Below are 24,741 nucleotides of genomic sequence, written 5' to 3'. Positions count from 1 at the left end.
TTTTCCTGCAGGTACTTGTCTTTCTGCAAACTCATTACCTGACTTAAGTTATGTTATGTGCCTGTACAGTCATACACAGCCAAACAAACAATGTGTCCATCCTTTCTTGCCCTAGATGCTCAGGATTGTCAAGATTCTGCATGATGCTGAGCATTATCCTCTTGAACAACTGACCCCATATTCATACGACAATTGTAGTATCCTGAACAATGTGAGTAATGATATTGAAGGAATGATTTATATTTCCTTCTATACTCCTAAGGGGCAGACATGGCTCAGTGGTGTGCTAGTTAAGGAAGATGACAATAAATGGTGGAGTGTGCTGGACGAGCTGTGTGGGCTGGTTCTAACATATTATACCTAAAAGCTAGTTAAACAGAGAACTCATGGTGATAACATATTAGATCTTCTGGTGACAAACACACCTGAACTATTTGAAAAAGTTAACACAGAACAGGGAATCAGCGATCATAAAGCAGTTACTGCATTGATGATTTCAGCTGTAAATAGAAATATTAAAAAAAGGTAGGAAGATTTTTCTGTTTAGCAAAAGCAACAAAAAAGCAGATTTCAGAGTACCTGATGGCTCAACACAAAAGTTTTGTCTCAAGTAAAGATAGTGTTGACAATCAGTGGACAAAGTTCAAAATCATTGTACAATATGCGTTAGATGAGTATGTGCCACCATGGTACAACAACCAAGTTAGAAAACTGCTACAGTAGCAAAGGTAACTTCACAGCAAACATAAACATAGCCAAAGCCTTGCAGACAAACAAAAATTACACAAAGCGAAATGTAGTGTGAGGAGGGCTATGCGAGCGGCGTTCAATGAATTCAAAAGTAAAGTTCTATGTACTGACTTGGCAGAAAATCCTAAGAAATTTTGGTCTTATGTCAAAGTGGTAGGTGGATCAAAACAAAAAGTCCAGACACTCTGGGACCAAAATGGTATTGAAACAGAGGATGACAGACTAAATGCCAAAATACTAAATGTCTTTTTCCAAAGCTGTTTCACAGTGGAAGACTGCACTGTAGTCCCTTCTCTAGATTGTCGCACAGATGACAAAATGGTAGATATTGAAATAGATGACAGAGGGTAGAGAAACAATTAAAATCACTCAAAAGGCCGCTGGACCTGATGGGATACCAGTTCAATTTTACACAGAGTATGTGAAAGAACTTGGCCCCCTTCTTGCAGCGGTGTACCGTAGGTCTCTAGAAGAGCGTAGCGTCCCAAAGGATTGGAAAAGGGCACAGGTCATACTCATTTTCAAGAAGGGATGTCAAACAGATGTGCAGAACTACAGACCTATATCTCTAACGTCGATCAGTTGTAGAATTTTGGAACATGTATTATGTTCGAGTATAATGACTTTTCTGGAGACTAGAAATCTACTATGTAGGAATCAGCATGGGTTTTGGAAAAGACGATCGTGTGAAACCCAGCTCGCGCTATTTGTCCACGAAACACAGAGGGCCATAGACGCGGGTTACCAGATGGATGCCATGTTTTTCGACTTCCGCAAGGCGTTGGATACAGTTCCCCACAGTCGTTTAATGAACAAAGTAAGAGCACATAGACTATCAGACCAATTGTGTGACTGGATTGAAGAGTTTCTAGATAACAGAATGCAGCATGTCATTCTCAATGGAGAGAAGTCTTCTGAAGTAAGAGTGATTTCAGGTGTGCCACAGGGGAGTGTTGTAGGACCATTGCTATATACATAAATGACCTTGTGGATGACATCAGAAGTTCACTGGGGCTTTTTGCGGATGATGCTGTGGTATATTGAGAGGTTGTAACAATGGAAAAGTGTACTGAAAGGCAGGAGGATCGGCAGCGTATTGACGCATGGTGCAGGGAATAGCAATTGAATCTTAATGTAGACAAGTGAATCATCGGTAAATCAGATGCCAGACTGAGATTCATTGGAAGAATCCTAGTAAAATGCAATCTGAAAACAAAGGAAGTAGGTTACAGTACATTTGTTCGCCCACTGCTTGAATACTGCTCAGCAGTGTGGTCTCCGTACCAGATAAAGTTGATAGAAGAGATAGAGAAGATCCAATGGAGAGCAGTGCACTTCATTACAGGATCATTTAGTAATCATGAAAGCATTATGGAGATGATAGATAAACTCCAGTGGAAGACTGTGCAGGAGAGACGCTCAGTAGCTCGGTACGGGCTTTTGTTCAATTTTTGAGAACATACCTTCACCGAGAAGTCAAGCAGTATATTGCTCCCTCCCATGTATATCTCGCGAAGAGACCATGAGGATAAAATCAGAGAGATTAGAGCCCACACAGATGCATACTATCAATCCTTCTTTCCATGAACAATACGAGACTGGAATAGAAGGGAGAACTGATACAGGTACTCAAGGTACCCTCCACCACACACCGTCAGGTGGCTTGCGTAGTATGGATGTATATGTAGAAGCTAATGACTACAGTAAAAATTAAACAAGGTAATGTGTTTTAATCAAGGAGGACTCTCTTAAGGTTTGGGACTATGGACTAGGTGGGCCACTAATGGTTTACAGCCCTTGTTTGGAATCATCTGGTGGCTCAGGAAAACCCACTACAATGGCGAGCTTAGTGGCAAATGGGGTGCCAAAAGGGCTGGGGACAGAATAGTAATAAACCTGCTAGGTACACCTGGCACTCACAGCACTTCGCTGCATTATTTGTACTGCACTGCATGAAGTATTCCAATTGCTGATACTGGGAGGGTGAACTAGGCTCCCAGCATCAGGTTTCATTCACCTATAGGCAATAGAAGCAGCTCAAGGAGACACAGCTGGTGAAGCTGGCTTGGAAAAACCCAGTAGCACTCCTCTTGTTAAAAAAAAACTGTGACAGAACACTGACACCAAATATGGGATAAGAATCCTGCAGTTTTTGCATACTGCCACAAAATTTGGCATTCAACAACTCAAGCCACATGGCATTGGGCGGACGAGCTGCCAAGACCATGGCTGGGGGAGTCTGGATTGGGTAGGCCACAAATGCTTTACAGTACTTGTTTGGCATCATCTGATGGCCCAGGAAAACCTGTTATAATCAGGCTTCTTAAACCCATAGTCAATAGAAGCAGCTCAAGGAGATGCAACTTGGGAAGCTGTCATGTAAAAATATGGTAGCACTCCTCTTGGTAAACAAAGTGTGACAGAATACTGACACCAAATGTAAGATATGAATTCTGCAGTTCATGCATACCCCGGCAAAAAGTGGCAGATGGCAACACATACCATGTGACATTGGGTGGGTGATATGCTGAGAGCACAGCTGTGGGTGTTACCTCATCTGAGCAGAACAAGAGAATGCTCGAGCAATGATTCAGCATGCCTCACATCCAGAAAGTGTGACCATCTAAGTTCTTCCTCCAGTGGAAGTGACCAGTGAGGATGTTGGAGGGCTGGTTTCCAGTCTGCATAGCCCACTTTCTGCTGCTATAGATGGAAATATTGGAAGGAGTTACCACACAGTTCCCCCTTTTGAGAGGATAACACCAATGTCAACCAAACCGCACAGAGGGGTGTTTGAAGCCGAATGACGATGCTTGCCGAGGAGGGGGCATCCTTATGCTTGTGCTACAGTTTCACATGAGAGGAGGGGCATGGGCAACTCCTGCACATGGCGTGGGGAGTGTGTGAAGTAGCATCATTGCCCCAGAGGTGCAGGTGCTAGTGTCAGTGGTGTCAACACTCTCTTGGGTGTGGCATTTGCCTGTGGAGGCATGGTGCTGTCTACATTGGCTGGCAGCTGCAAAAAGGGTAATGTGATGTTGCATCAGTGTCCAAGGCAGTGCGACATGTGTCACTCATGAAGTCGGTTAGTGGTGAACCAGAGGCAGTGTCGGCTGGTAGTGTGTCGAACAAGGCGTCAGGAGTGGCAATGCTGGTGGCACATCGGGGCAGCAGAAGGGACAGTGTTGACCTGCATCATATTGGGTGTGGTGCTCATTGTCCTGCAGCTGGATCCAGTGGCAGGTGGTAGCAACTCCTCCTCCATGGTACTTTCTCTTTCGTTGAAGGGGGCTCTAGGATGCAGGCTGGCTTTAGCCTGTCCATGGAGATGGTTGTCACAGTCCCATTCAGACAACTGGAGAATGTCTTGTCCCCATGTCACAGCATCTGGTGCATGCCTGAATACTGATGGCAGAGTGATGGTTGGTATGCATCCACCCATAGCATGACATGTGTGCACTGTGTGAGGTCATGGTGGATGAAGGTACTGTGCTCACCATGGCATTGTGGAGGAGTTGGTTGCAGCTGGACCATGTAGCCCTAGAGCTGCTGCGTGAAACCTGGGATGGTGCAGTGAGGAGGGAGTGCGAACACTTCCAAAAACTGCCAGGAATGAGGAATGGCAAGTGGTTGTCTATAAACCAGCTTCGCAGCAAAAGTTCCCAGGTCAGTGTTGTGTGCAATCTGCAGGTCTAGAAGTACCAGGGGAAGGGCAGTGGCCATTCAGGAGAATAACATGTAAGGGAGCTTGAAGTGTGCAGTGGACACCTCCATCATACCATTTGCTCCAGGGTGGTAGCTGGTAGTATGGTGGAAATTGGAGCCACAGGTGGCTGTCAGAGATCAGAAGAGGGTCGAGGTGAACTGGTGCCCATGATCAGTATTGATGTTGTGTGGGCAATGGAAGCAAGACACCTAGATCTGAACAAAGGTTGCAGCCACACTTTCAGCTGTAATGTTGGGGATTGTGTGGCCTCTGACCAGCTAGTAAAGCTGTCAGTAATTGCCAGCAACTATCAGGGGATAGTGGACCAACGACGTCAAGGTGAACGTGTGTGAACAGGTGTTGTGTGGGGGGAATGGCAACCACAAGGGAGTGAACATGTTGTCTTACCTTGGTGCACGGCACTCCTTCATGAGGTTAGTAGAAGTGAGGATGCGTAGGCATTCAAGTCCTTGAAGATGGTCAAATAGCACTTTTTGGAAGGTAGGAGGGAGAAAGGGGCAGGGGCAATTGTTGGAACCATCAGGTCGTGAAAGATCCATGAGGACATCACATCAGATCTTATGGTTGGAACCAGGTATGGATCTTAGCTGGAGGTTGAGTCCAGAGTCTGCATTCCGAAGGGCATGGGTCAGGTCTGGGTCCTCCTATTGAGCAGCTATCAGGGCACTGTAGTCTGAGGGTTGGGTGATGGCACAGGCAATCTCCTGCAATGTTGTGGATGCCAGAAACATGCTGGATGTTGGTAGTGAATTGTGTACTATGCTCCTGTAACCTAAACTGTTGAGCTGAGATCTGGTCTGCAAAAACCAGAGGTGAGGGGGCAGTTGTCTGTGAAGATCATAAAGACAAGTCCCTTGACTGAAGATTGGAAGCAGTGGACAGCTTCATGGGCGATGAGCAGGTTGCAGTCGTAGGCACCCTAGAGGTATTGTGTATCAGAAAGCTTGGATGTGAAGAAGGCAAGCAGTTGGCAAATGTTGTCCATGTATTGAGTAGGATGGCTCTGATGGCTGTTAGGCTCATATCCATCACTAGTGCGAGGGGAGTATTAGGGTGGGGCTGGACCAATAGGGCCACATTGATGAGGTCCCTTTTTTTTTATGCTCTTGATCGTTGCCTTGATACTAGGAACCAGCTTGGTACCTTTGTTTTTATCATCACAGAGTGCTGTAGCAAGCAGCTTTTGGGTGGCAGCAGTGCCCTTAAGATGGCAACAGAAAAAGTTGACAGTGCCAATGAAATGCAATAGTTCCTTGAAGGTAGTAGGACATGGAAAGTCTGCTACTACCTTTATTGTCTCAGGAAGGGGTGGGAGCAGGCGGCAGAGACTAAGGAATTTGACCTCGCTCACCCAAAAATGCATTTTGCTGATTTGAGTATCACTCCAACTTCCTGTAGGCAGGAAACATTTTTGAATAGGTGTTGGTGATGCTCAGCAGAGTCTCTGGAGTAGATGAGTATATCATCCAGGTTGGTGAAACACTCCAATGCAACCCAGAGGATGTTGTCCAAAAATTGCTGACACATTTGTGTGGAATTGCAGAGGCTGAATGTCGTGAATGTAGACTCATACAGGCCAAAATGTGTGATTATGAGTGTTTTCTCAAAGTCCTCTGAGGCAACTGTGATTTGTGTGTAGGCTTTAGTACAATCTCTCTTACTGAAGATAGTTGCTCCTGAAGTGGCATCGTTGTAGGTGCAGAGAAGTGGGATGTGTTTGCGATAGAGGTTGGTGCAGGCACTGAGTTCATGGTGATTGCTGCAACAGTGCTAAGAACCGTCCTTCTTGGGGGCAAGATAAAGAGCTGAATCCCAGGGGCTATTGGAAGGGTGAAGTGGGCAGCTCTTCAAACTCCTTTTGTGTGATTTTGTGCTTGTGAGGAGGTGGGGGGCAGGCACAGCAGAACACCGGGGGACCAGGGGTAGTGACGATGTAATGCTTAGTGTCACACTGAACTTTCTGGCAGACACAGGGTGGCTGGGTGAGGAGGGAGAATTCTGCAAGAAGCTTGGCATATAGGCCGGAAACTGCTCGCTGTTTCAAAGTGAAGCATTTGGCAGGGTGGGAGCTGCAACAGACAGTCCTGTCAGAGGTGTCATAAACTAAATAGCACTTCACTATGTCAGCCAGTAGGCTGTAATGACTGTAATGACCAAGGAAGTCGGCATCCATATTGGGGTGGGACCTGCCCGTTCTTAAACCTTTTTGCTCTTCTCTCATCCCTCCTTCTCCTACTCAGGAGGATGTCATTATCAGGAAAAACAAGACTGGCATTCTACAGATCAGAGCGTGGAATATCAGGTCCTATAATCAGGCAGGTAGGTTGAAAATGGATAGGTTGAAGTTAGATATAGTGGGAGTCAGTGAATTTCAGTGGCAAGAGGAACAAGACTTCTGGTCAGGTGAATACAGGGTTATATATACTATATAAAATGTGGGTAATGCAGGAGTAGATTTAATCATCATCATCTTGGACAGTTTCCAGCCTCTGGCCAGGTCCATTTGGAACATAGGCCTCTCCGTCATCTTCTGTCTTGCCACCATCTCTCTGTCTTCACCTTGGTCCACTGCTCTCCTTTCTTCTGGATGCATTCCTCGATTCATTCAGCCATCTGTCTCTCGGTCTTCCTCTTGGTCTCTTTCCTCCAGTTTCATCTCGTGTATTCTTCTTGGTATCCTCTTCTTATCCATTTGCTTGGCATGCCCATACCATCTCAGCCTTGGTTTCTCTCTCTCTTCCTGTAATGGTTCCACCTTCATTAACTCTCTGATCCTCTCATTTCTTAACCTGTCTATCTTTGTCACTCCAATACTGTTCTTCAAGAATTTCATCTCACTAGCTTGTACTTTGCTTTTCTGTTTTCCTTTCATAACCCAGGATTCAGATGCATACGTCAACACTTGGACATAGTAAGACCGGTATATAACCTTTTTACTGATTTGTGGTACATCCTTGCTCTATATCTGGCTTCTGACACTCTTCTGAAATGCTTCTGCTTTTCTCCCCTGCTCGTTCATTTCTCTGTCGTCTTTTCAGTCTTCCTGTATCAGGCTATGTACTTGAAACTCTCCACTCTCCTCAATTGTTCCCCACCAATTGTTATTCCAGTTTCTCCTCTCTCCTTTGTTTTAATTGTGATAATCATCTCACTCTTACTTACAATAACTTTCATCCCATACTCTTGTACTGTTTGTTCCCCCAAATCATCAGATCATCTGTAAACACCATAGTTTTCATCTTTCCTTCACCAATTACTATGCTACTTTACTCATTATATCATCCATCACTACAATGAAGAGTTATGGTGGAAGTGCACTTCCCTGCCTCAAGCCATTCTTCTGTTCAATCTAAGCTGATCTCTCTCCTCCCACTTTCACACAGCTCACACTTCCATGGTACATTCCCCTTATCCTACAAATAATCTGTTTTGCTTCTCCTCTGTTCTCCAGGGCTTTCCACACTTTGCTTCTACTTATACTATCATACACTTTTTCAATGTCCAGGAAGGCCTTTAGTAGATCTATTCCATATTCATAGTTCTCTTCCTGCAGTTGTCTTACAGCAAAAATTACATCCACCATGGACCTTCCTGTTCTGAAGCCATGTTGCTCTTCTCTCATCCCTCCTTCTAATTTTTCCCAAATTTGTACTCCCAAATTTTCTCAAAAATCTTTGCACAGTGACTCATCAATGTTATCCCCCCAATAGTTCTTGTACTCTTTTCTAATTCCCTTCTTAAAGATCAGGACAATTATTCCCTTCATCCAGTCTTCTGGGATCATCTTCTGTCTCCACACAATTTTCATTACTCGATATAGCCATTGTATCCCCCACCTTTTCTGCTGCTCTCACCATCTCTATACTTACCTCATCCAGACCTGGTGACTTCCTTCCCTTCATCTTGCCCAATGCCTCTTCCACTTCTCCTCATGTAAGGTCTTTTTCTATTTGCTGTTCCTCCTCTTTTTTCTCCTCAGCTTGTTCCTCCTCATCCAGGTCTCCATTCAGGTTCAGGAGTTCTTCAAAATACTCCTTCCATGTATTCTTGAGTTGCTCCTTATTCTCTACATCTTGGCCACTTTTGTTCACCATTTGGGCATAATCTGTCATACTGTTCTTCCTCTTACTTTTAATCACCCCATATAACACCTTTTTTGAACCTTCACTAACCTTCTCCGTCATTCTGGTTCACAGTTCCAACCACGTTCTTCTCTCCTCTGCCATCACTCTTTTTGATTTTTGCTTTCTTGCTTGATGCTCTTCTCTTTCTTCTACTGTTCTCTTTTGGAACCATACCCTAAAGGCTCTATTCTTCTTCTGTACTACCCCATTCCCCTCCTACCATTTTTGGTTCATCCTTTGGGATGCTTTCCTTTACTTCTTGTAGGTACTGCAGCCTCCTTCAACTTCCATACCCTTATATGTCTTTCTTGGTTTTCTGTCCCTTTATTATCCTTAGTCCCTCTCAGGTTCATCACCACAAATGGTGGTCACTATCCAGGTTTAATAATGAATTGAAAAACAGGAACATGGATGAGCTACTACAAATATCATAGTGAACACACTATTGCAGCCAAGATAGACATAAAGCACATGCCTACCAGTTTATACATATACAGTGAAAATGATTTCTAAGCATACATATTTAAAATAAGAAATAAAACTTAATGCACTGAAATATTTATATAATACACCTCATACATTTAAATGTTCTTCTGTGGAATAAAAGCAGTGACATTGTAAACATGACTTTAAAGATTTTCCAGGATAAATGGTAGTGCAGGAATGCCAGAGATCTCAAACAATGCTTTACATTAGTCTCTTTTTTTGCAGTTCAAATGTGGTGATAATTGATTTAGAGTTTCCCCAAAATGTGACCTCATATTTATGATGAGGATGAAATCAGGCATTACAAGCTCTTTCTACTGTTTTCTTTCAACTGTAATTCAAAATCTACATTCCCATTTAGCTCAAAACTATTACTGTCTCACAAGATAAAGATTTCCTAGCTTGTTGCCCATCTCTAAGTATAAAGAGATTATCTCCAGTCTCCTTACATATGGCTTGTATGCTACCTTTTGGGGTGTATGTAGAAAAGGTATTAATGCCAGCAGTTCCTTAATGTAATAATAATAATAATAATAGTAATAGTAATACCAAAGAATTAGAACAAGAAGAACTGCAAGAAAAATTGATCGACTTATTTGCTCAATGCCTTCCATTTCTGGAGAGAATTGGCCAATAACAATAATAATAATGTTAATAATAATAATAATAATATCAATCACTACATCATCAATATTATCATTTTAATAGTGGCAATATTAATTTTAGTATTACAGAAAAATAGATATTCCTTTACATTACCGATACAACTGCAGCACGAATCTCATATCCAGAGAGGTTTCTTTGTCTTATTACTCTGATATAATCAGTGTTCTGGCTGATAAACCCATTCTCAAGTGACCATTGACCTATATTGACAGCTATGAGCGGATTTTTTCGTCCAGTGGTGTAAATACCAACAACCTGTCAGAAGTCATTGCATATGATATGGAAGTTTGTTTGATTAATTACAAAACAGTGAAGATTTAATAAGTAGTAAGCAAAAGTTTCATCCCTAATTCCTGTTTCTTTATTACTTTTCTCCGAAACAAACATTAACATGCCAGTATCTCATCTCCTACCTTCCAAACGTTACAGAAGATCTCCTGCAAACCTTGCAGAACTAGCAATCCTGAAAGAAAGGATACTGTAGAGACATGGCTTAGCCACAGCCTGGGGGATGTTTCCAGGATGAGATTTTCACTCTGCAGCAGAGTGTGTGCTGATATGAAACTTCCTGGCAGATTAAAACTGTGTGCCGAACCAAGACACGAACTCAGGACCTTTGCCTTTCGCGGTCAAGTGCTCTACCATCTGAGCTACTGAAGCATGACTCACTCCCGGTACTCACAGCTTTATGTCTGCCAGTATCTCGTCTCCTACCTTCCAAACTTTGCAGAAGCTCTCCTGCGAACCCTGCAGAACTAGCAATCCTGAAAGAAAGGATACTGTGGGGACATGGCTTAGCCACAGCCTGGGGGATGTTCCCAGAATGAGAGTGTGCGGTGATATGAAACTTCCTGGCAGATTAAAACTGTGTGACCGACCGACCGGTCAGGCACACAGTTTCAATCTGCCAGGAAGTTTCAGATCAGTGCACACTCCGCTGCAGAGTGAAAATCTCATTCTGGAAACATTAACATGTTTGCCCCAGCATATACCACTGGTGGCACATACTTGAGTCTACCAATTATGCTAACAGCAGTACCGTAACTTGTAATGTCTTACCTATCAGCCAGGCACAATGAATAGCTCTGAATGCAATTTTGTGTGGCCCTACCACAAAAGAGCTTTCTGGACAAATGACAAATAAAATAATTGGTGATTAAATCAGTGTAAAATTATTGTTAGTACTCTCTTATTGTTTTAAAAATAAAAGTTTAAAGATGGAAAATCCAGGATGGAAGTTCAATATACTAAAATGGTAACATCAGGTGTCTGAATATGGCCGCTGCCCCACAGCAAGAAACAGGAAAAGCAGCACTGCCAGATGGAGGAAAGCATGTATAGGCACACTGCCCCACAACAGGGAACACAATCCACAGCACTGGTGCGATCGATTTAAATGAAAGAATGGTGTATTATACAAATTGCAGATCAGTTGCTCATAAACACAACAAGCAATGCAAGATGTATGCAATGAGATATGTAAAGATGAAACACATGTGCAGCAATATGTTTCTGGTGCTCACAATGCTTTGTCATAGGCTTTTGGCAAACCTAACTGCACAATCATTTTGAACTGCAGTTACCAAGTTGGTTACAAAAGCTCCACTTAATCAAACAAATTTAGCTCACCAAAATTGGTTAATGCTGGGATGGTTCATTTGGAAACACCATGGCTGATTTGCTGTCCCGTCCTTGACCTATCTGGACCTGAGTTCCATCTTTAATGTCAATAATGAGAGACTAAGCCCTAGAACTTCTGCTCCTCAGTCTATAACAAACTCCCTCCATTCATTCCATACTTCATAGAGGTACTCTCCACCAACATTCATAGGACTCAGATAGAATATTTTATGGAAGAATTGGCTTTTCCACAGTTTCATTATGTTTAATAAATTAATTTTCTTACTTGTGGCAAAGGATTTGGTGTGCTGTACATTATTCACAAATAAAATAGTCAGAGATTGAATCTGAAACAAGGTTTTCACTGGTCAATATAGTTGCATAGTAATTATTACTTCAAGAACTATACAGTTTTTTATATCAGATCCAAGTTTAACTCAAAGTCAATTGAACCATTTATGTCCCTTATGTTACAGAAGCTGCTAGTTTAAGGTTTGTGTAATCATTAGTGGAGATGTAGTATCCCAACACTGCATGTTTCTGCATAACAGAATTCCTGGTATCCAGCTAATTAATGGAAAATCTCATATAAAGATGTGAAACAATTACTAACAAAGAGATAGAGGGGCTGGCCAGTACTTACCTCAGCTCAGTACAGCCGATAGAAACACAAAAAACAACCGAAAATTTAAGTTCCTAGCTTTCGGAATAAATGTTCCTTCATCAGGGAGGAGAGAGGGGAAAGAAAGGGAAGAAGGGAAAGTGGATTTAGTTACTCACAACCCTGGTTATGAAGCAACAGGGAAAGGAAAACAGGGAAGGTAGCAAGGATGGAGGCATGGTTGTCAGAGGGAAGCCAAAGATATTCTACTGCAGGTACTGTGCCAGCTTCAAACCAAAGAGGATGCATACAGAAGTAAAGAGGTGTATAGTATAAAGATGTAGGATGGAAAGATGCATGAATGGCTAAAGAGGAAAGGGAAAGAGGAGAAGACTGAAAAGTAAATGGGAGTGAGGTTGTTCAACGTAGGTTCAGTCCAGGGGGATGGCGGGATGAAAGGATGTGCTGGAGTGCAAGTTCCCATCTCCGCAGTTCAGAGGGACTGGTGTTGGGTGGGAGAAGCCAAATGGCACATACAGTGTAGCAGGTTCCTAGGTCCCTAGAATTATGCTGGAGGGCATGCTCCGCTACTGGGTACTCTGACAACCATGCCTCCATCCTTGCTACCTTCCCTGTTTTCCTTTCCCTGTTGCTTCATAACCTGGGTTGTGAGTAACTAAATCCACTTTCCCTTCTTCCCTTTCTTTCCCCTCTCTCCTCCCTGATGAAGGAACATTTATTCCGAAAGCTAGGAACTTAAATTTTCGGTTGTTTTTTGTGTTTCTATCGGCTATACTGAGCTGAGGTAAGTACTGGCCAGCCCCTCTATCTCTTTCCTGGTATCCAGGTTAGATTTGGTCCTCACAGTACCATACCCATAAAAAATAGAGCACAGCTCAACAGCAGTTGAAAATATATTTATAATGAATTGAAAATATATTTATAAATCGATTGTTTTCCATGAAATAGATGATTCCAGTAATAAATAGTTTATCTGGTCATTATGGTCATCAGTCAGGTTCAGCTGAGAAGAAAGAAGGACAGTTTCACATAATCATAAATACAGTTACATTACTTAGAGAGAATTTAATGGACTGGTATGGAAAAAGTATACAAGGAACACAAGGGAGAAGACAAATTTAATACATTCATGGAACACTATGAATCCAGTTTTCCTTTAAAATGAGCACTACACAAGAATCCAAGAGGAAAGAGTGGGTAACATCTGAATCAAAGTATCTTCTGCCAGGAAGAAAGAGCTTTATTTCATGCAGAGCAGTAGCCCAGATCAAGTCTTAAAGCTGGACTAAAAGCAGTGTTGCAAAATTAATCAGGACATTACCAAAAAGGCTTAATCCATGCACCAGGTGAGAACAAAATCTAAAATCAAAGTAAAGACAAAATGGAGCATTATTTTATGCATGAAACAAATGGAAGTACTTCCCAGTACTATAAATATATTACTACTAGTCATGATTTGTTGATATTCTGCTTTACAGAAATAGCCTGTAGTGGTTGCTTCTAATTGTTTTTGAATAACTTTACTCATTCTGCATTGTTGAAAGTATTACTTGTAGCTAGGATACAAAACATGATCTGTAAATAAAATAATCAATTTCTTTGTAAATACATTATATGAACATTTTTAAGATGGAGGGTTAAGCTGTTTACCATGAACCAGTAGTAAGCCTGCTACAATTTCCTCCTACCTGTGTCCAATATGGATGTGTTTGAGCCTGTTATCAGTACATTTGCATCAACTATATGTACACCTACACTTGTATGCTGCAAACCACTGAGAAATACATGGTGGAGGGTACTTTACATTGTATCTTCTTCAGTTCGATAGAGAGCTGTGATATTGCTATTGCATGTAGCATCAGTTTCTGCCACAGCTGACTTGAGCTCCTTGTTTACTGAGACAAATATAACATATCCATTTTCCATTTGCCTATTCTTCTGATAAACAGTTAGTTTCACTCAAAACATTTCACTTCTGTAAATGTCAGGTTTTAGCTTCCTTTCTATAGTTAGTGTTAAAGTACTACCACAGCTTCTTAGCGATTCTTCAAACTGTGCCATTTTGTTATGAATGCTGCAGCAGGTGTTCTCTAGAATTTTAATAATACCATTGTTCAGAGCATTTGTTTAGTGCTGAACACTAATTACTCTGGGGTCAGTTATATGTGAGTAGACTGAATGGAGAATCCCCTATTCTAAGAAGAGAAACATGTGCACCTCACTTGCAGTCAGCTACCTGCGTAGAAGCCTGTGATGGGTTGTGCTTCACTGTGAGACACTACTGTTGTTAATTCAATAGTGCAAGTTATAGAATCTTCCCTTCTGCCTCCAATGTAACAATGAGCCATATTGAATATGAAAATAAAATATATTTTAATTTATATTAATTTGTGTAGTGAGTTATTTACATTACTCACTACACTTTTTTCTCTTTCCATTATTTCAAAGACAGACGGTGCTAGAGAAGTTGGTTCTTTTGTAATCAGGTCTGTCATCATTAGATATCTATCATTCACATCTCCTGCTAAAGCACTAAATCAATTTTAACCAGACTTGGTACACATATTGCTTACTGCCTGGAAAGATGCGTTATGGTAGTAAGAACAACCTACCTCTCAAAGAGGTGGGATGAGGTGGAGGTGAGTTTGAAATAGAAGAGTAACCAACTGCACACAAATATACAGGCTATATTCATCCAGTATCTGAGAATGAAAGCACTTAGTGACTTGTAACAAACTTTACACAAAGTTTCAAACTTTTACAGAACTTTTTCTCACTGTCACCCTTCCCATCCCCCATCCCACCCCACCACCACAAAAAAAAAGTATCACTTACTACATTCTTGCTATTCATGCAGCAAAAATAGCCCCATCAGGCATGGCATTTTAATTTATTACTTCATTACTACAAACTTTGTTTACAAAATATTTTACACACAGTATCGAAATATGCCACTGAATGTACCTGCAGAATGATATATTGGATGACACTTAGTTCAGGAGATATGATGTCATAGACACTGAGATGTGTGAAAAGTGCCCCACCAAGCATGAAGTTTTAATTTATTTCTTCTGAAGGTATTGGTCATGGTGTAGCCTACAGATGCAGAAATTACCCTGTATACTGAGTAATAATTATTTTCTTAATTACACAAAACTCATCATTCAGCAATGGACACTTCCAAAAACATTAAAGCAAAGAAATAAATAGAGAAACACAACTCAGCAGGTTGGCCAAAGAATAACTAAGTCTTTCACTCAATTTCCATAACTGATACTTCCTACATAACCCCCCCCCCCCCCCCTCCTGCCACCTCATCACCTTCTGTAGCAGTAGAGCAGAGCTTCTAGAACATGTGGTGTGGGAATTTGGGCCATAATTTTCGACTTGCCCTTGTGTAAGTCACTGAACTTTCTGGCTGCTCTTGTGGACTTGTTTGTCATGTTGAAGGATGTATGATCTCCATATCAGGTGATTTCAAAGTTGATGGTATACGTCTCATATTCTCTTTCTGTTGCATAGGCATATCCATGGTAGGTACGTATGATTGTATAACCCACTCCCATGGCACTATCATAGGCTGCTCATTGTACATTATTTTGACCATACGTTCATTATGCTTTTAATGCTCAGAAGGGTCCCAACTATGGTGGTTGTAGCAGCATGCATACAGAATCTGTGAACAGCTTTACATGATAACATGTCACAATGTCTTTATGTACACTTTTGGAACCCTATGACATGTTGCCAGGGTCGGGTGTAGCCTGACAACCTGGAGCTTCACCTATGGAGTGTAGCATATATGTCAGTTCCAGCTCCATTTATGCCTGCTCTGTTAAAAAAAAAAAAAAAGAAACCGGCAGCAGATGCAACTTTTCTCATAAACCAGAGAATGACTTAACTGCTGTACAAAGTCCTACCAAGACTAGTGGTAGAGCAACTGTCCAGCAACTATCATGGCACATTAGTGCAGCCCTTAAAGATATGGTGGTACTGGAACCCACATAATTTACATAGCTCAAGAAACAACACTGACTCAAATTGTCACCCTTGGTCTGTGGTGATGTAAGCAGAACATGCAAAGTAGGAAATCCATGTATTCAGGACTACCCTTGCTGTCATCTCCACTGATAGGATCTGCTTCTACCCAATGTGTATATCTGTCCAACATGCCTTCACTCACATACAACAATCTTTCTTCATACTGGGACATACAAATTTGTATATCATCAGCTTCACAGTGGTGTTCTCACTGAGATACATGAGGTTTTGGATGCTGACAAAATCTGACTTCCACAATGACTGAGTCACAAATGACCTAGGCGTGGTATTGGACATGTCATACCATGGTGTGTATGTATGCCCAGTGACTGCCCTTACTTGAGCTTAAGGGATATTGGATTGCTTTGCAACAACTGTTGTAGCTGCCCTTCTGTGGCTTGCTCCACTCTCAATTGGTCATGCTCTTCTTGGTCAAAAAACATCAAGAGAGAAATTGTACCAGTTCTTGATAAAAAATCAGCTATATGTTCTCTACCCTTCTAGTGATCCATATACCAGTAGTAAATTGTATGATAATTTACAGCTGGTGCAATTGCCAATGAGAACAACCTTCTTTCTAGCCTTATAAAGTGATTGGTGTATATCGTAAATGGCAGAGCATTGAAATAAGGAGAAAAGTGTTACATGGCCTCATAAATGGCCAGTAATTCCTGATAGTACACAATCCACTTAGTCTGGGCTTCTGATAGCTTTAGGGAGAAAAACCCTAAATGCTTCCAGCTGCCATTCATGTTTTGATGAAGTGCTGCACTAATAGACAATTCGCTGGCACCTATGACAATCACCAAAGGGGCATTATGAACTGAATGAGATGACAGTACAGCTTCTTGTAAACCAGCTCTTACCCTTATGAAGGCTTGCTGTGTGGTGGGTGTTTATGGTAGGGGCTGTTTGGCCATAATGTTGTTATCTGCTAGTGGGTCCATCAGTGGTACTTGCACCTCCATTAAGTCCAGTTTGCTGGTGTCTATAAAAGTTGACAATCCTGGGGAGACTTTGTAACTGCTCACAACCAGTCAGCTGAGGAATCTTTCTTAAGGCCTCCACCATCTCCTTGGGTGGGCAGATACCAGATGTCAATACCATGTGACCAAGAAATGTCACTTGGTTTTGGTGGAAAACACACTGTACTTCATTTACCCATATTTCTTTATGCTGTCAGATACTGACTTCGCATAGCTGAGCAGTACATGGAAATACTAAAATGTAATCCTGATATCTTGTGGTGTTCAGTTCAAAGACTGGTTTGTTGCAGCTCTCTACGCTAGTCTATCTAGTGCAAGCCTCATTATCTCCTAGTAACTACTGCAACCTAAATTCTTCTGAGTCTGCTTAGTATATTCGCCTCTTGGTCTTACTTTACAATTTTTATGTTTGATGCTTACCTCCAATACTATGTTGGTAATACCTTGATGCCTCATAATATGTCCTAACAACCAATCACTTCTTCTAGTCAAGTTGTGCCACAAATTCCTCTTCTTGCCAATTCTATTCAGTACCTCCTCATCAATTATGTAATCTACTCATGCATTCTTCAACCTTTCTTCTGTAGCACCACATTTCCATGGCCTCTATTCTCTTCTTGTCTAAACTGTTTATTGTCCATGTTTCACTTTCATACATTGCTACATTCCATACAAATACTTTCAGAAAAGACTTCCTGACACTTAAATCTATACTTGATGTTAACAAATTTTTCTTTTTCAGAAACGCTTTTCTTGCCATTGCCAGTCTACATTTTATATCCTCTCTACTTTGACCATCATCAGTTATCTCACTCCCAAAATAGCAAAACTCATCTACTACTTTAAGTGTCCCATTTCCAAATCTGAGTCCCTCAGCATCACCTGATTTAATGTGACTATATTGCTTTTGTTGATGTTCATCTTATACCTCCTTTCAGAAAAGATTTCCTAACACTTAAATGTACATTCAATGTTAACAAATTTCTCTTATTCTCTTTAATAAAGAGAAATTTTTTAACATCCAAATATACAAAGCAGAAATCCAGGCCCCTGAGCACTACTACTGCAAATCTCTACTAGGTCACTCCAAATGACATGCGGAGGTATTCAAAGAGTCTGAATGGTGATACCCTCTTCAGTGACAGGAATATGATTGTACTTCATCTTGCAGTCCACCACACTGAAGACTGTAGCCCCTGCTAAGACATTTGTAGAAACTCGGAAGTTAGGTATGAGATAGTGCTCAAGTACTGTTTGTGCATTCAGAGGCTGATAATCCCCACAGGTCTTCCATGTGCCATTTTTGTCCCTATCTGTGTGTAGTGGTGATGTGCTTGGGTACTTTGTACAATTCCTATTGGCAGTGTGTTGCCAAATTCTGCTTTTGCTTCCACAAACTGGTTGGGTGCTAGACTCCTCAGTCATTGGGAGACCAGTTGGCCTGCAGTAGTCTTGATGTAGTGCACCATGGTATGCAACATCTTCTACCCTCTACTTGGAACCTCTTGCCTCGATTCAGGTTTAACTGATCCAACAGGTAAAGCAACTGCCTTGCTTGCACTTCTGCCTATCATGCCTGTTATCATCTTACTCTCCCACCTAACTTGTGTTGTGCTCAGCTGTAACCCCAGACTGTGGTGGTGGTTAAAATCTGCACCTAGAGTAGGTTCATGTACATCAACCAGTACAAACATCCATTCAAAAACTTTGCTGAAACACATGTCCACTGTCACCTCCTTCTCACCATAAGTCATGATGGGCAAGTCGTTAACAGGCGTTAGGTAAAGCGATGAACCCACCACCTCTTTCCTGTTTCAATGAAATGGAAGTGCACTAATGTCCAAGGCTGAGTTGACAGGCTAACACCAGTTTGCCTTTCTGCCTGTCACATATAAGTAGCATCATAATATAAGTGGCCAAAATAACTGGGGTGATCTTGAGTGCCACACCCTCTCTGTCTTCTATCACTCCACCATCAATCAGTGTCTGTGGACATAACGGCCATACCTTTGTAGCTACTCTGGCATTCTTTGTGAAGCCACAGAGCCTGCTGTGCTTGCTGCAGGCCACTGGGGCCATTTGGCGATGCACAGGGAAATTCCCTATTCATCTTGTGCCCTGCACACCAAACCTTTTGTGGTACCAACCTATTTCACCATCTAGCCCCTCTACTTTACTTCAGCACACATTTTCTTGTTTGTTCAACTCCAATGCTGATCAATGTTTTTGTAATGTGTTCAACTATAATTTTAGACTGCAGAGTTGCTCATCAATGGACTTCCTCAGCTCCTGCTATATAGCTGTGGCTTCTACTGTGTTGTAGTTGTTGGCTGTCTTTGATATTGCTGAGGTTCTTGTCTGCCCCACTATCATGTGCACCTTGTCAGCAAGTGACAGTACAGAACTAATGTTGTCTGTCCTGACAAGTGACAGCTGCATGAATCACATGTGACAAAGTGTCATTTCTGATATTACTGCCCCCTCCATAACACTCTGGAGACGCTGGCAGGGTTCAGAAGGAATCCTGTCACCAGTATATTCAAATTGTAGGACCTCCTGCATCTGTGGTTTAAAGAGTTACCCATACACTGGACCATTATGTCCTACTAGTGTCAATATCAACTGTGTCTTCAAAATTATGTCTTCCACCATCTCCATCACTCAAGCAACCAGGCTATTAATTGCCAGTGCACACTTTGCATAGTTGTTCATGACATTGTTCTGTGTAGATGTTAACTGTAACATTGCAACCAGTAGTTCAGGGTTCTCCGGAAGGAACATTGCCAGTTGTGTTTTTGCCAGAGGATTGGGAGCCATATTTCACACTACAGTTCCTTCACCTGCCATATATACTGCTTGTTGACGAAAATTACAATCAATATGTGATGAGTTTTGCATTTGTAGGTCCCTAATATGTCTTATAGCTCTTCTTGCAAGTGTGAAAGTTGTTCTTTCTCCAGTCTTGTCCAGCCTCATAATGTGAAGCCACCATATAACTCCAGGCTATGCCTGAATTTACTGTTTCCTTTTGTGGTTTTGAGGTCACTTTTTTACAGGTACTGCTCATGGTGAGTCTACAGATACAGAAACTCTCCAGAAAATTGAGCATAGTAACTGTTAGGTTCTACACTGAATTGCTCAGTAATACCTTTGTACAAGGGTATAAAAACCATGCACTTTGTTTTGTTAACTACATCCTTGTACACACACAAAACACTACAACACAGATGATAATACCATGACAAAGAACATAAGAAAGCAACATAAACTAGGGTATCATTGCCAGCTTAACTAGCAGGTACAACAACTCCCCCTTTTAAGACAGGGACAACTTAAGATTAAGTCTCTCGGGATTTGTAATAATCCTCGAGCTATGGTGAAACATTGGAATGGTGATGGTTATCATTGACTCTCAGGAATGTTGTTGGTTTCAGAACAAGAGATGAAATCAGCTACATCATCATCAAGTATTGGCACTGGATTAGTTTCAAAAGTGGCACTCTTATCACTAGAAATGGATGAGAAGAGTTGGTCCACAGGTTTCCTATGAATATTACCATCATCATCATCATCATTTAAGACTGATTATGCCTTTCAGCGTTCAGTCTGGAGCATAGCCCCCTTATAAAATTCCTCCACGATCCCCTATTCAGTGCTAACATTGGTGCCTCTTCTGATGTTAAACCTATTACTTCAAAATCATTCTTAACCGAATCCAGGTACCTTCCCCTTGGTCTGCCCCGACTCCTCCTACCCTCTACTGCTGAACCCATGAGTCTCTTGGGTAACCTTGCTTCTCCCATGCGTGTAACATGACCCCACCATCTAAGCCTGTTCGCCCTGACTGCTACATCTATAGAGCTCATTCCCAGTTTTTCTTTGATTTCCCCATTGTGGACACCCTCCTGCCATTGTTCCCATCTACTAGTACCTGCAATCATCCTAGCTACTTTCATATCCATAACCTCAACCTTGTTGATAAGGTAACCTGAATCCACCCATCTTTTGCTCCCATACAACAAAGTTGGTCGAAAGATTGAACGGTGCACAGATAGCTTAGTCTTGGTACTGACTTCCTTCTTGCAGAAGAGAGTAGATCGTAGCTGAGTGCTCACTGCATTAGCTTTGCTACACCTCGCTTCCAGTTCTTTCACTATGTTGCCATCCTGTGAGAAAATGCATCCTAAGTACTTGAAACCGTCCACCTGTTCTAACTTCGTTCCTCCTATTTGGCAATCAATCCGTTTATATTTCTTTCCCACTGACATTACTTTCGTTTTGGAGATGCTAATCTTCATACCATAGTTCTTACATTTCTGATCTAGCTCTGAAATATTACTTTGCAAACTTTCAATCGAATCTGCCATCACAACTAAGTCATCCGCATATGCAAGACTGCTTATTTTGTGTTCACATATTTTAATCTCACCCAGCCAGTCTATTGTTTTCAACATATGATCCATAAATAATATGAACAACAGTGGCAACAGGTTGCAGCCTTGTCTTACCCCTGAAACTACTCTGAACCATGAACCCAATTTACCGTCAACTCTAACTGCTGCCTGACTATCCATGTAAAGACCTTTAATTGCTTGCAAAAGTTTGCCTCCTATTCCATAATCTCGTAGGACAGACAATAACGTCCTCCTAGGAACCCGGTCATATGCCTTTTCTAGATCTATAAAGCATAGATACAATTCCCTGTTCCACTCATAACACTTCTCCATTATTTGCCGTAAGCTAAAGATCTGGTCCTGACAACCTCTAAGAGGCCTAAACCCACACTGATTTTCATCCAGTTGGTCCTCAACTAATACTCGCACTTTCCTTTCAATAATACCTGAGAAGATTTTACCCACAATGCTGATTAAAGAGATACCTCTGTAGTAGTTACAATCTTTTCTGTTTCCATGTTTAAAGATTGGTGTGATTACTGCTTTTGTCCAGTCTGATGGAACCTGTCCCAACTCCCAGGCCATTTCAATTATCCTGTGTAGCCATTTAAGACCTGACATTCCACTGTATTTGATGAGTTCCGACTTAATTTCATCCACCCCAGCTGCTTTATTGCACTGCAATCTACTGACCATTTTCTCCACTTCCTCAAATGTGATCCTATTTCTGTCATCATTCCTATCCCATTCTACCTCAAAATCTGGAACATTACTGATTGTATTTTCACCTACATTGAGCAACTCTTCAAAATATTCCTTCCATCTGCCCAAGGCATCCACAGGATTCACCAGCAGTTTTCCTGATGTGTCCAAAATACTTTTCATTTCCTTCTTACCTCCCTTTCGAAGACTGCTAATTACACTCCAGAATGGTTTTCCAGCAACTTGACCCATAGTCTCCAACCTGTTTGCAAAGTCTTACCAAGATTTCTTCTAGGATGCTGCAATTATCTGTTTGGCTTTGTTTCTTTCTTCAACATAACTTTCTCTGTCTACCTGAGTTCTAGTATGTAGCCATTTTTGATACGCCTTCTTTTTCCTTTTACAGGCTGCCTTGACTGTGTCATTCCACCAAGCTGTTTGCTTCTTCCTGATTTTACACACTACTGTTCCAAGACATTCTTTAGCCACTTCTAGTACTGTGTCCCTGTACCTTGTCCATTCCTTTTCCAATGACTGTAATTGACTACATTCAACTACCTGGTACCTTTCTGAGATCGCTGTTATGTACTTGTGCCTGATTTCCTTATCCTGAAGTTTCTCCACTCTTATCCTCCTACATATGGACCTGATCACCTGCACTTTCGGCCTCACAATCCCAATTTCACTGCAGATTAAATAATGATCAGTGTCATCAAAGAATCCCCTGAATACACGTGTGTCCCTCACAGCCTTCCTGAATTCCTGATCTGTTATTATATAGTCAGTGACAGATCTGGTTCCCCTACCTTACCAAGTACACCGGTGAATGTTCTTATGTTTAAAAAAGGAGGTTGTGATTACTAAGCCCATACTGGCACAGAAATCCAAGAGTTGTTTCCCATTCCTGTAGGCCTCCATATCCTCTCCAAATTTACCCATAACTTTTTCATACCCTTCTGTTCGATTTCCAATCCTGGCGTTAAAAATCACCTGTGAGCAGAACACTGTCTTTGTCCTTTACTCTAACAACTACATCACTGAGTGTAATTTTCTTGCTAGACAGTGTCAAATCTATCCACATCAATCGTTCGTTTACATACCTTATTGCAACTACGCTGGGTTCCATTTCTTTCCTGATGTAAAGCCCTACACCCCATTGTGCTATTCCTGCTTTGACTCCTGACAGATAGACCTTGTATTCTCCCACTTCCTCTTCTTTCTCACCCCTTACCCGAATGTCACTAACAGCTAAAACGTCCAGCCACATCTTACTTGCAGCCTCTGTCAGCTCTACCTTCTTCCCAGAGTAGCCCCCATTGATATTAATAGCTCCCCATCTCATTACCATTTGTTTGCCAAGTCGTATCTTAGGAGCCCCTGATTTATCAGTTAGAGGTGGGACTCCGTCACCTCCAAAGGTCCGAGGCATTTTGCTCTGATTGTTGCCAGCATCATATTTAAAGTACCAGGGAAGCAGGTTACTAGCCTTACTTGCCCTGAGACCCATTGGGTATTACCCCTAACGGTTGAGGGACTAACCGGTGGATTTGGTAGTCTTTGCCGTGTGAGCACAAAGGTGACCACGACTCAGAATATGTCTGAGATGCCCAGCCTTATTCCAAAGTAACTGGTATCCCGACTGTCGGGACCACTTACTTGGCCACTCATACGTTGCCCATGGTTCATGAACTAGGACATGACTACAGGAACCCACACCATGAACCACCATTCAGATATTTTACATACCATTTCCTTCTCTTTTCAAACCTATGCCATTTCCCCATACATCAGGGTCAATACCTTTCCTCATACATAAAAAATCTGCCACACTGAATGTACAAGTCTTCTCGGGTATTAATGTGGCTCTGATCTTTGGTTGAATGTCATATGATTTGGTCAGGCTTAATTGAGTCCTTATATCCTTCCCAAACATAAGCATGGCAGTGCTTTGGCCTGTGAATGTGTGTTCTGCATTCTGATATGTGAGTAATCATATATGCAATTTATCAATGTCAGATATTTCATCAAACATACTAGTTTTTGGTGCTTGCTTAAAAGTTTGGATATATCACTCAGCTTGGACATTCAAATTGGGATCATAAGGTGCAATGGCAAAATGCTTATAGTCCACCTCTCGTTTTCTATTTATTGATTTATTTATTTAAGCTGGCACAGTACCTACAGTAGAATATCTTTGGCTTCTCTCTGACAACCATGCCTCCATCCTTGCTACCTTCCCTGTTTTCCTTTCCCTGTTGCTTCATAACTTGGGTTGTGAGTAACTAAATCCACTTTCCCTTTCTTTCTCCTCTCTCCTCCCTGATGAAGGAACATTTATTCCGAAAGCTAGGAACTTAAATTTTCGGTTGGTTTTTGTGTTTCTATCGGCTGTACTGAGCTGAGGTAAGTACTGGCCAGCCCCTCTATCTCTTTGTTAGTAATTGTTAGTAATTGTTTCACATCTTTATATGAGATTTTCCATTAATTTTATTTTTCACACAAAATGATACAAAGTTTTGCTAACCAGTAGGGGCCCACTGTCTGGCAGAATCACCTTAAGCTGAACAAACTGAGCAAAGAAAGGGATTAATGCATCCCCTAGAGCAGAAGTATTGGTAGGGAG

The 24,741-nt window shown here is 41.7% G+C and overlaps 1 protein-coding gene across 1 annotated transcript in view; it reads right to left on the bottom strand.

The window, feature by feature from the left end:
- The window catches only part of LOC126278729 (glutamate receptor 3-like), a 91,963-nt gene extending 73,187 nt beyond the window's left edge, over positions 1–18,776 (bottom strand). Inside the window, exon 1 of the mRNA XM_049979005.1 lies at positions 18,627–18,776. Coding sequence (XP_049834962.1) covers positions 18,627–18,776 — 150 coding nt within the window. The remainder of the gene's footprint in view (positions 1–18,626) is intronic.
- Positions 18,777–24,741: the final 5,965 nt, after the last annotated feature.

This window comes from Schistocerca gregaria, chromosome 6 (genome assembly GCF_023897955.1).
Source record: "Schistocerca gregaria isolate iqSchGreg1 chromosome 6, iqSchGreg1.2, whole genome shotgun sequence".
Classification (NCBI taxonomy): Eukaryota; Metazoa; Arthropoda; class Insecta; order Orthoptera; family Acrididae; genus Schistocerca; species Schistocerca gregaria.
The sequence above is the reverse complement of the archived record's forward strand: the minus strand, read 5'-3'. Positions and strand labels throughout refer to the sequence as shown.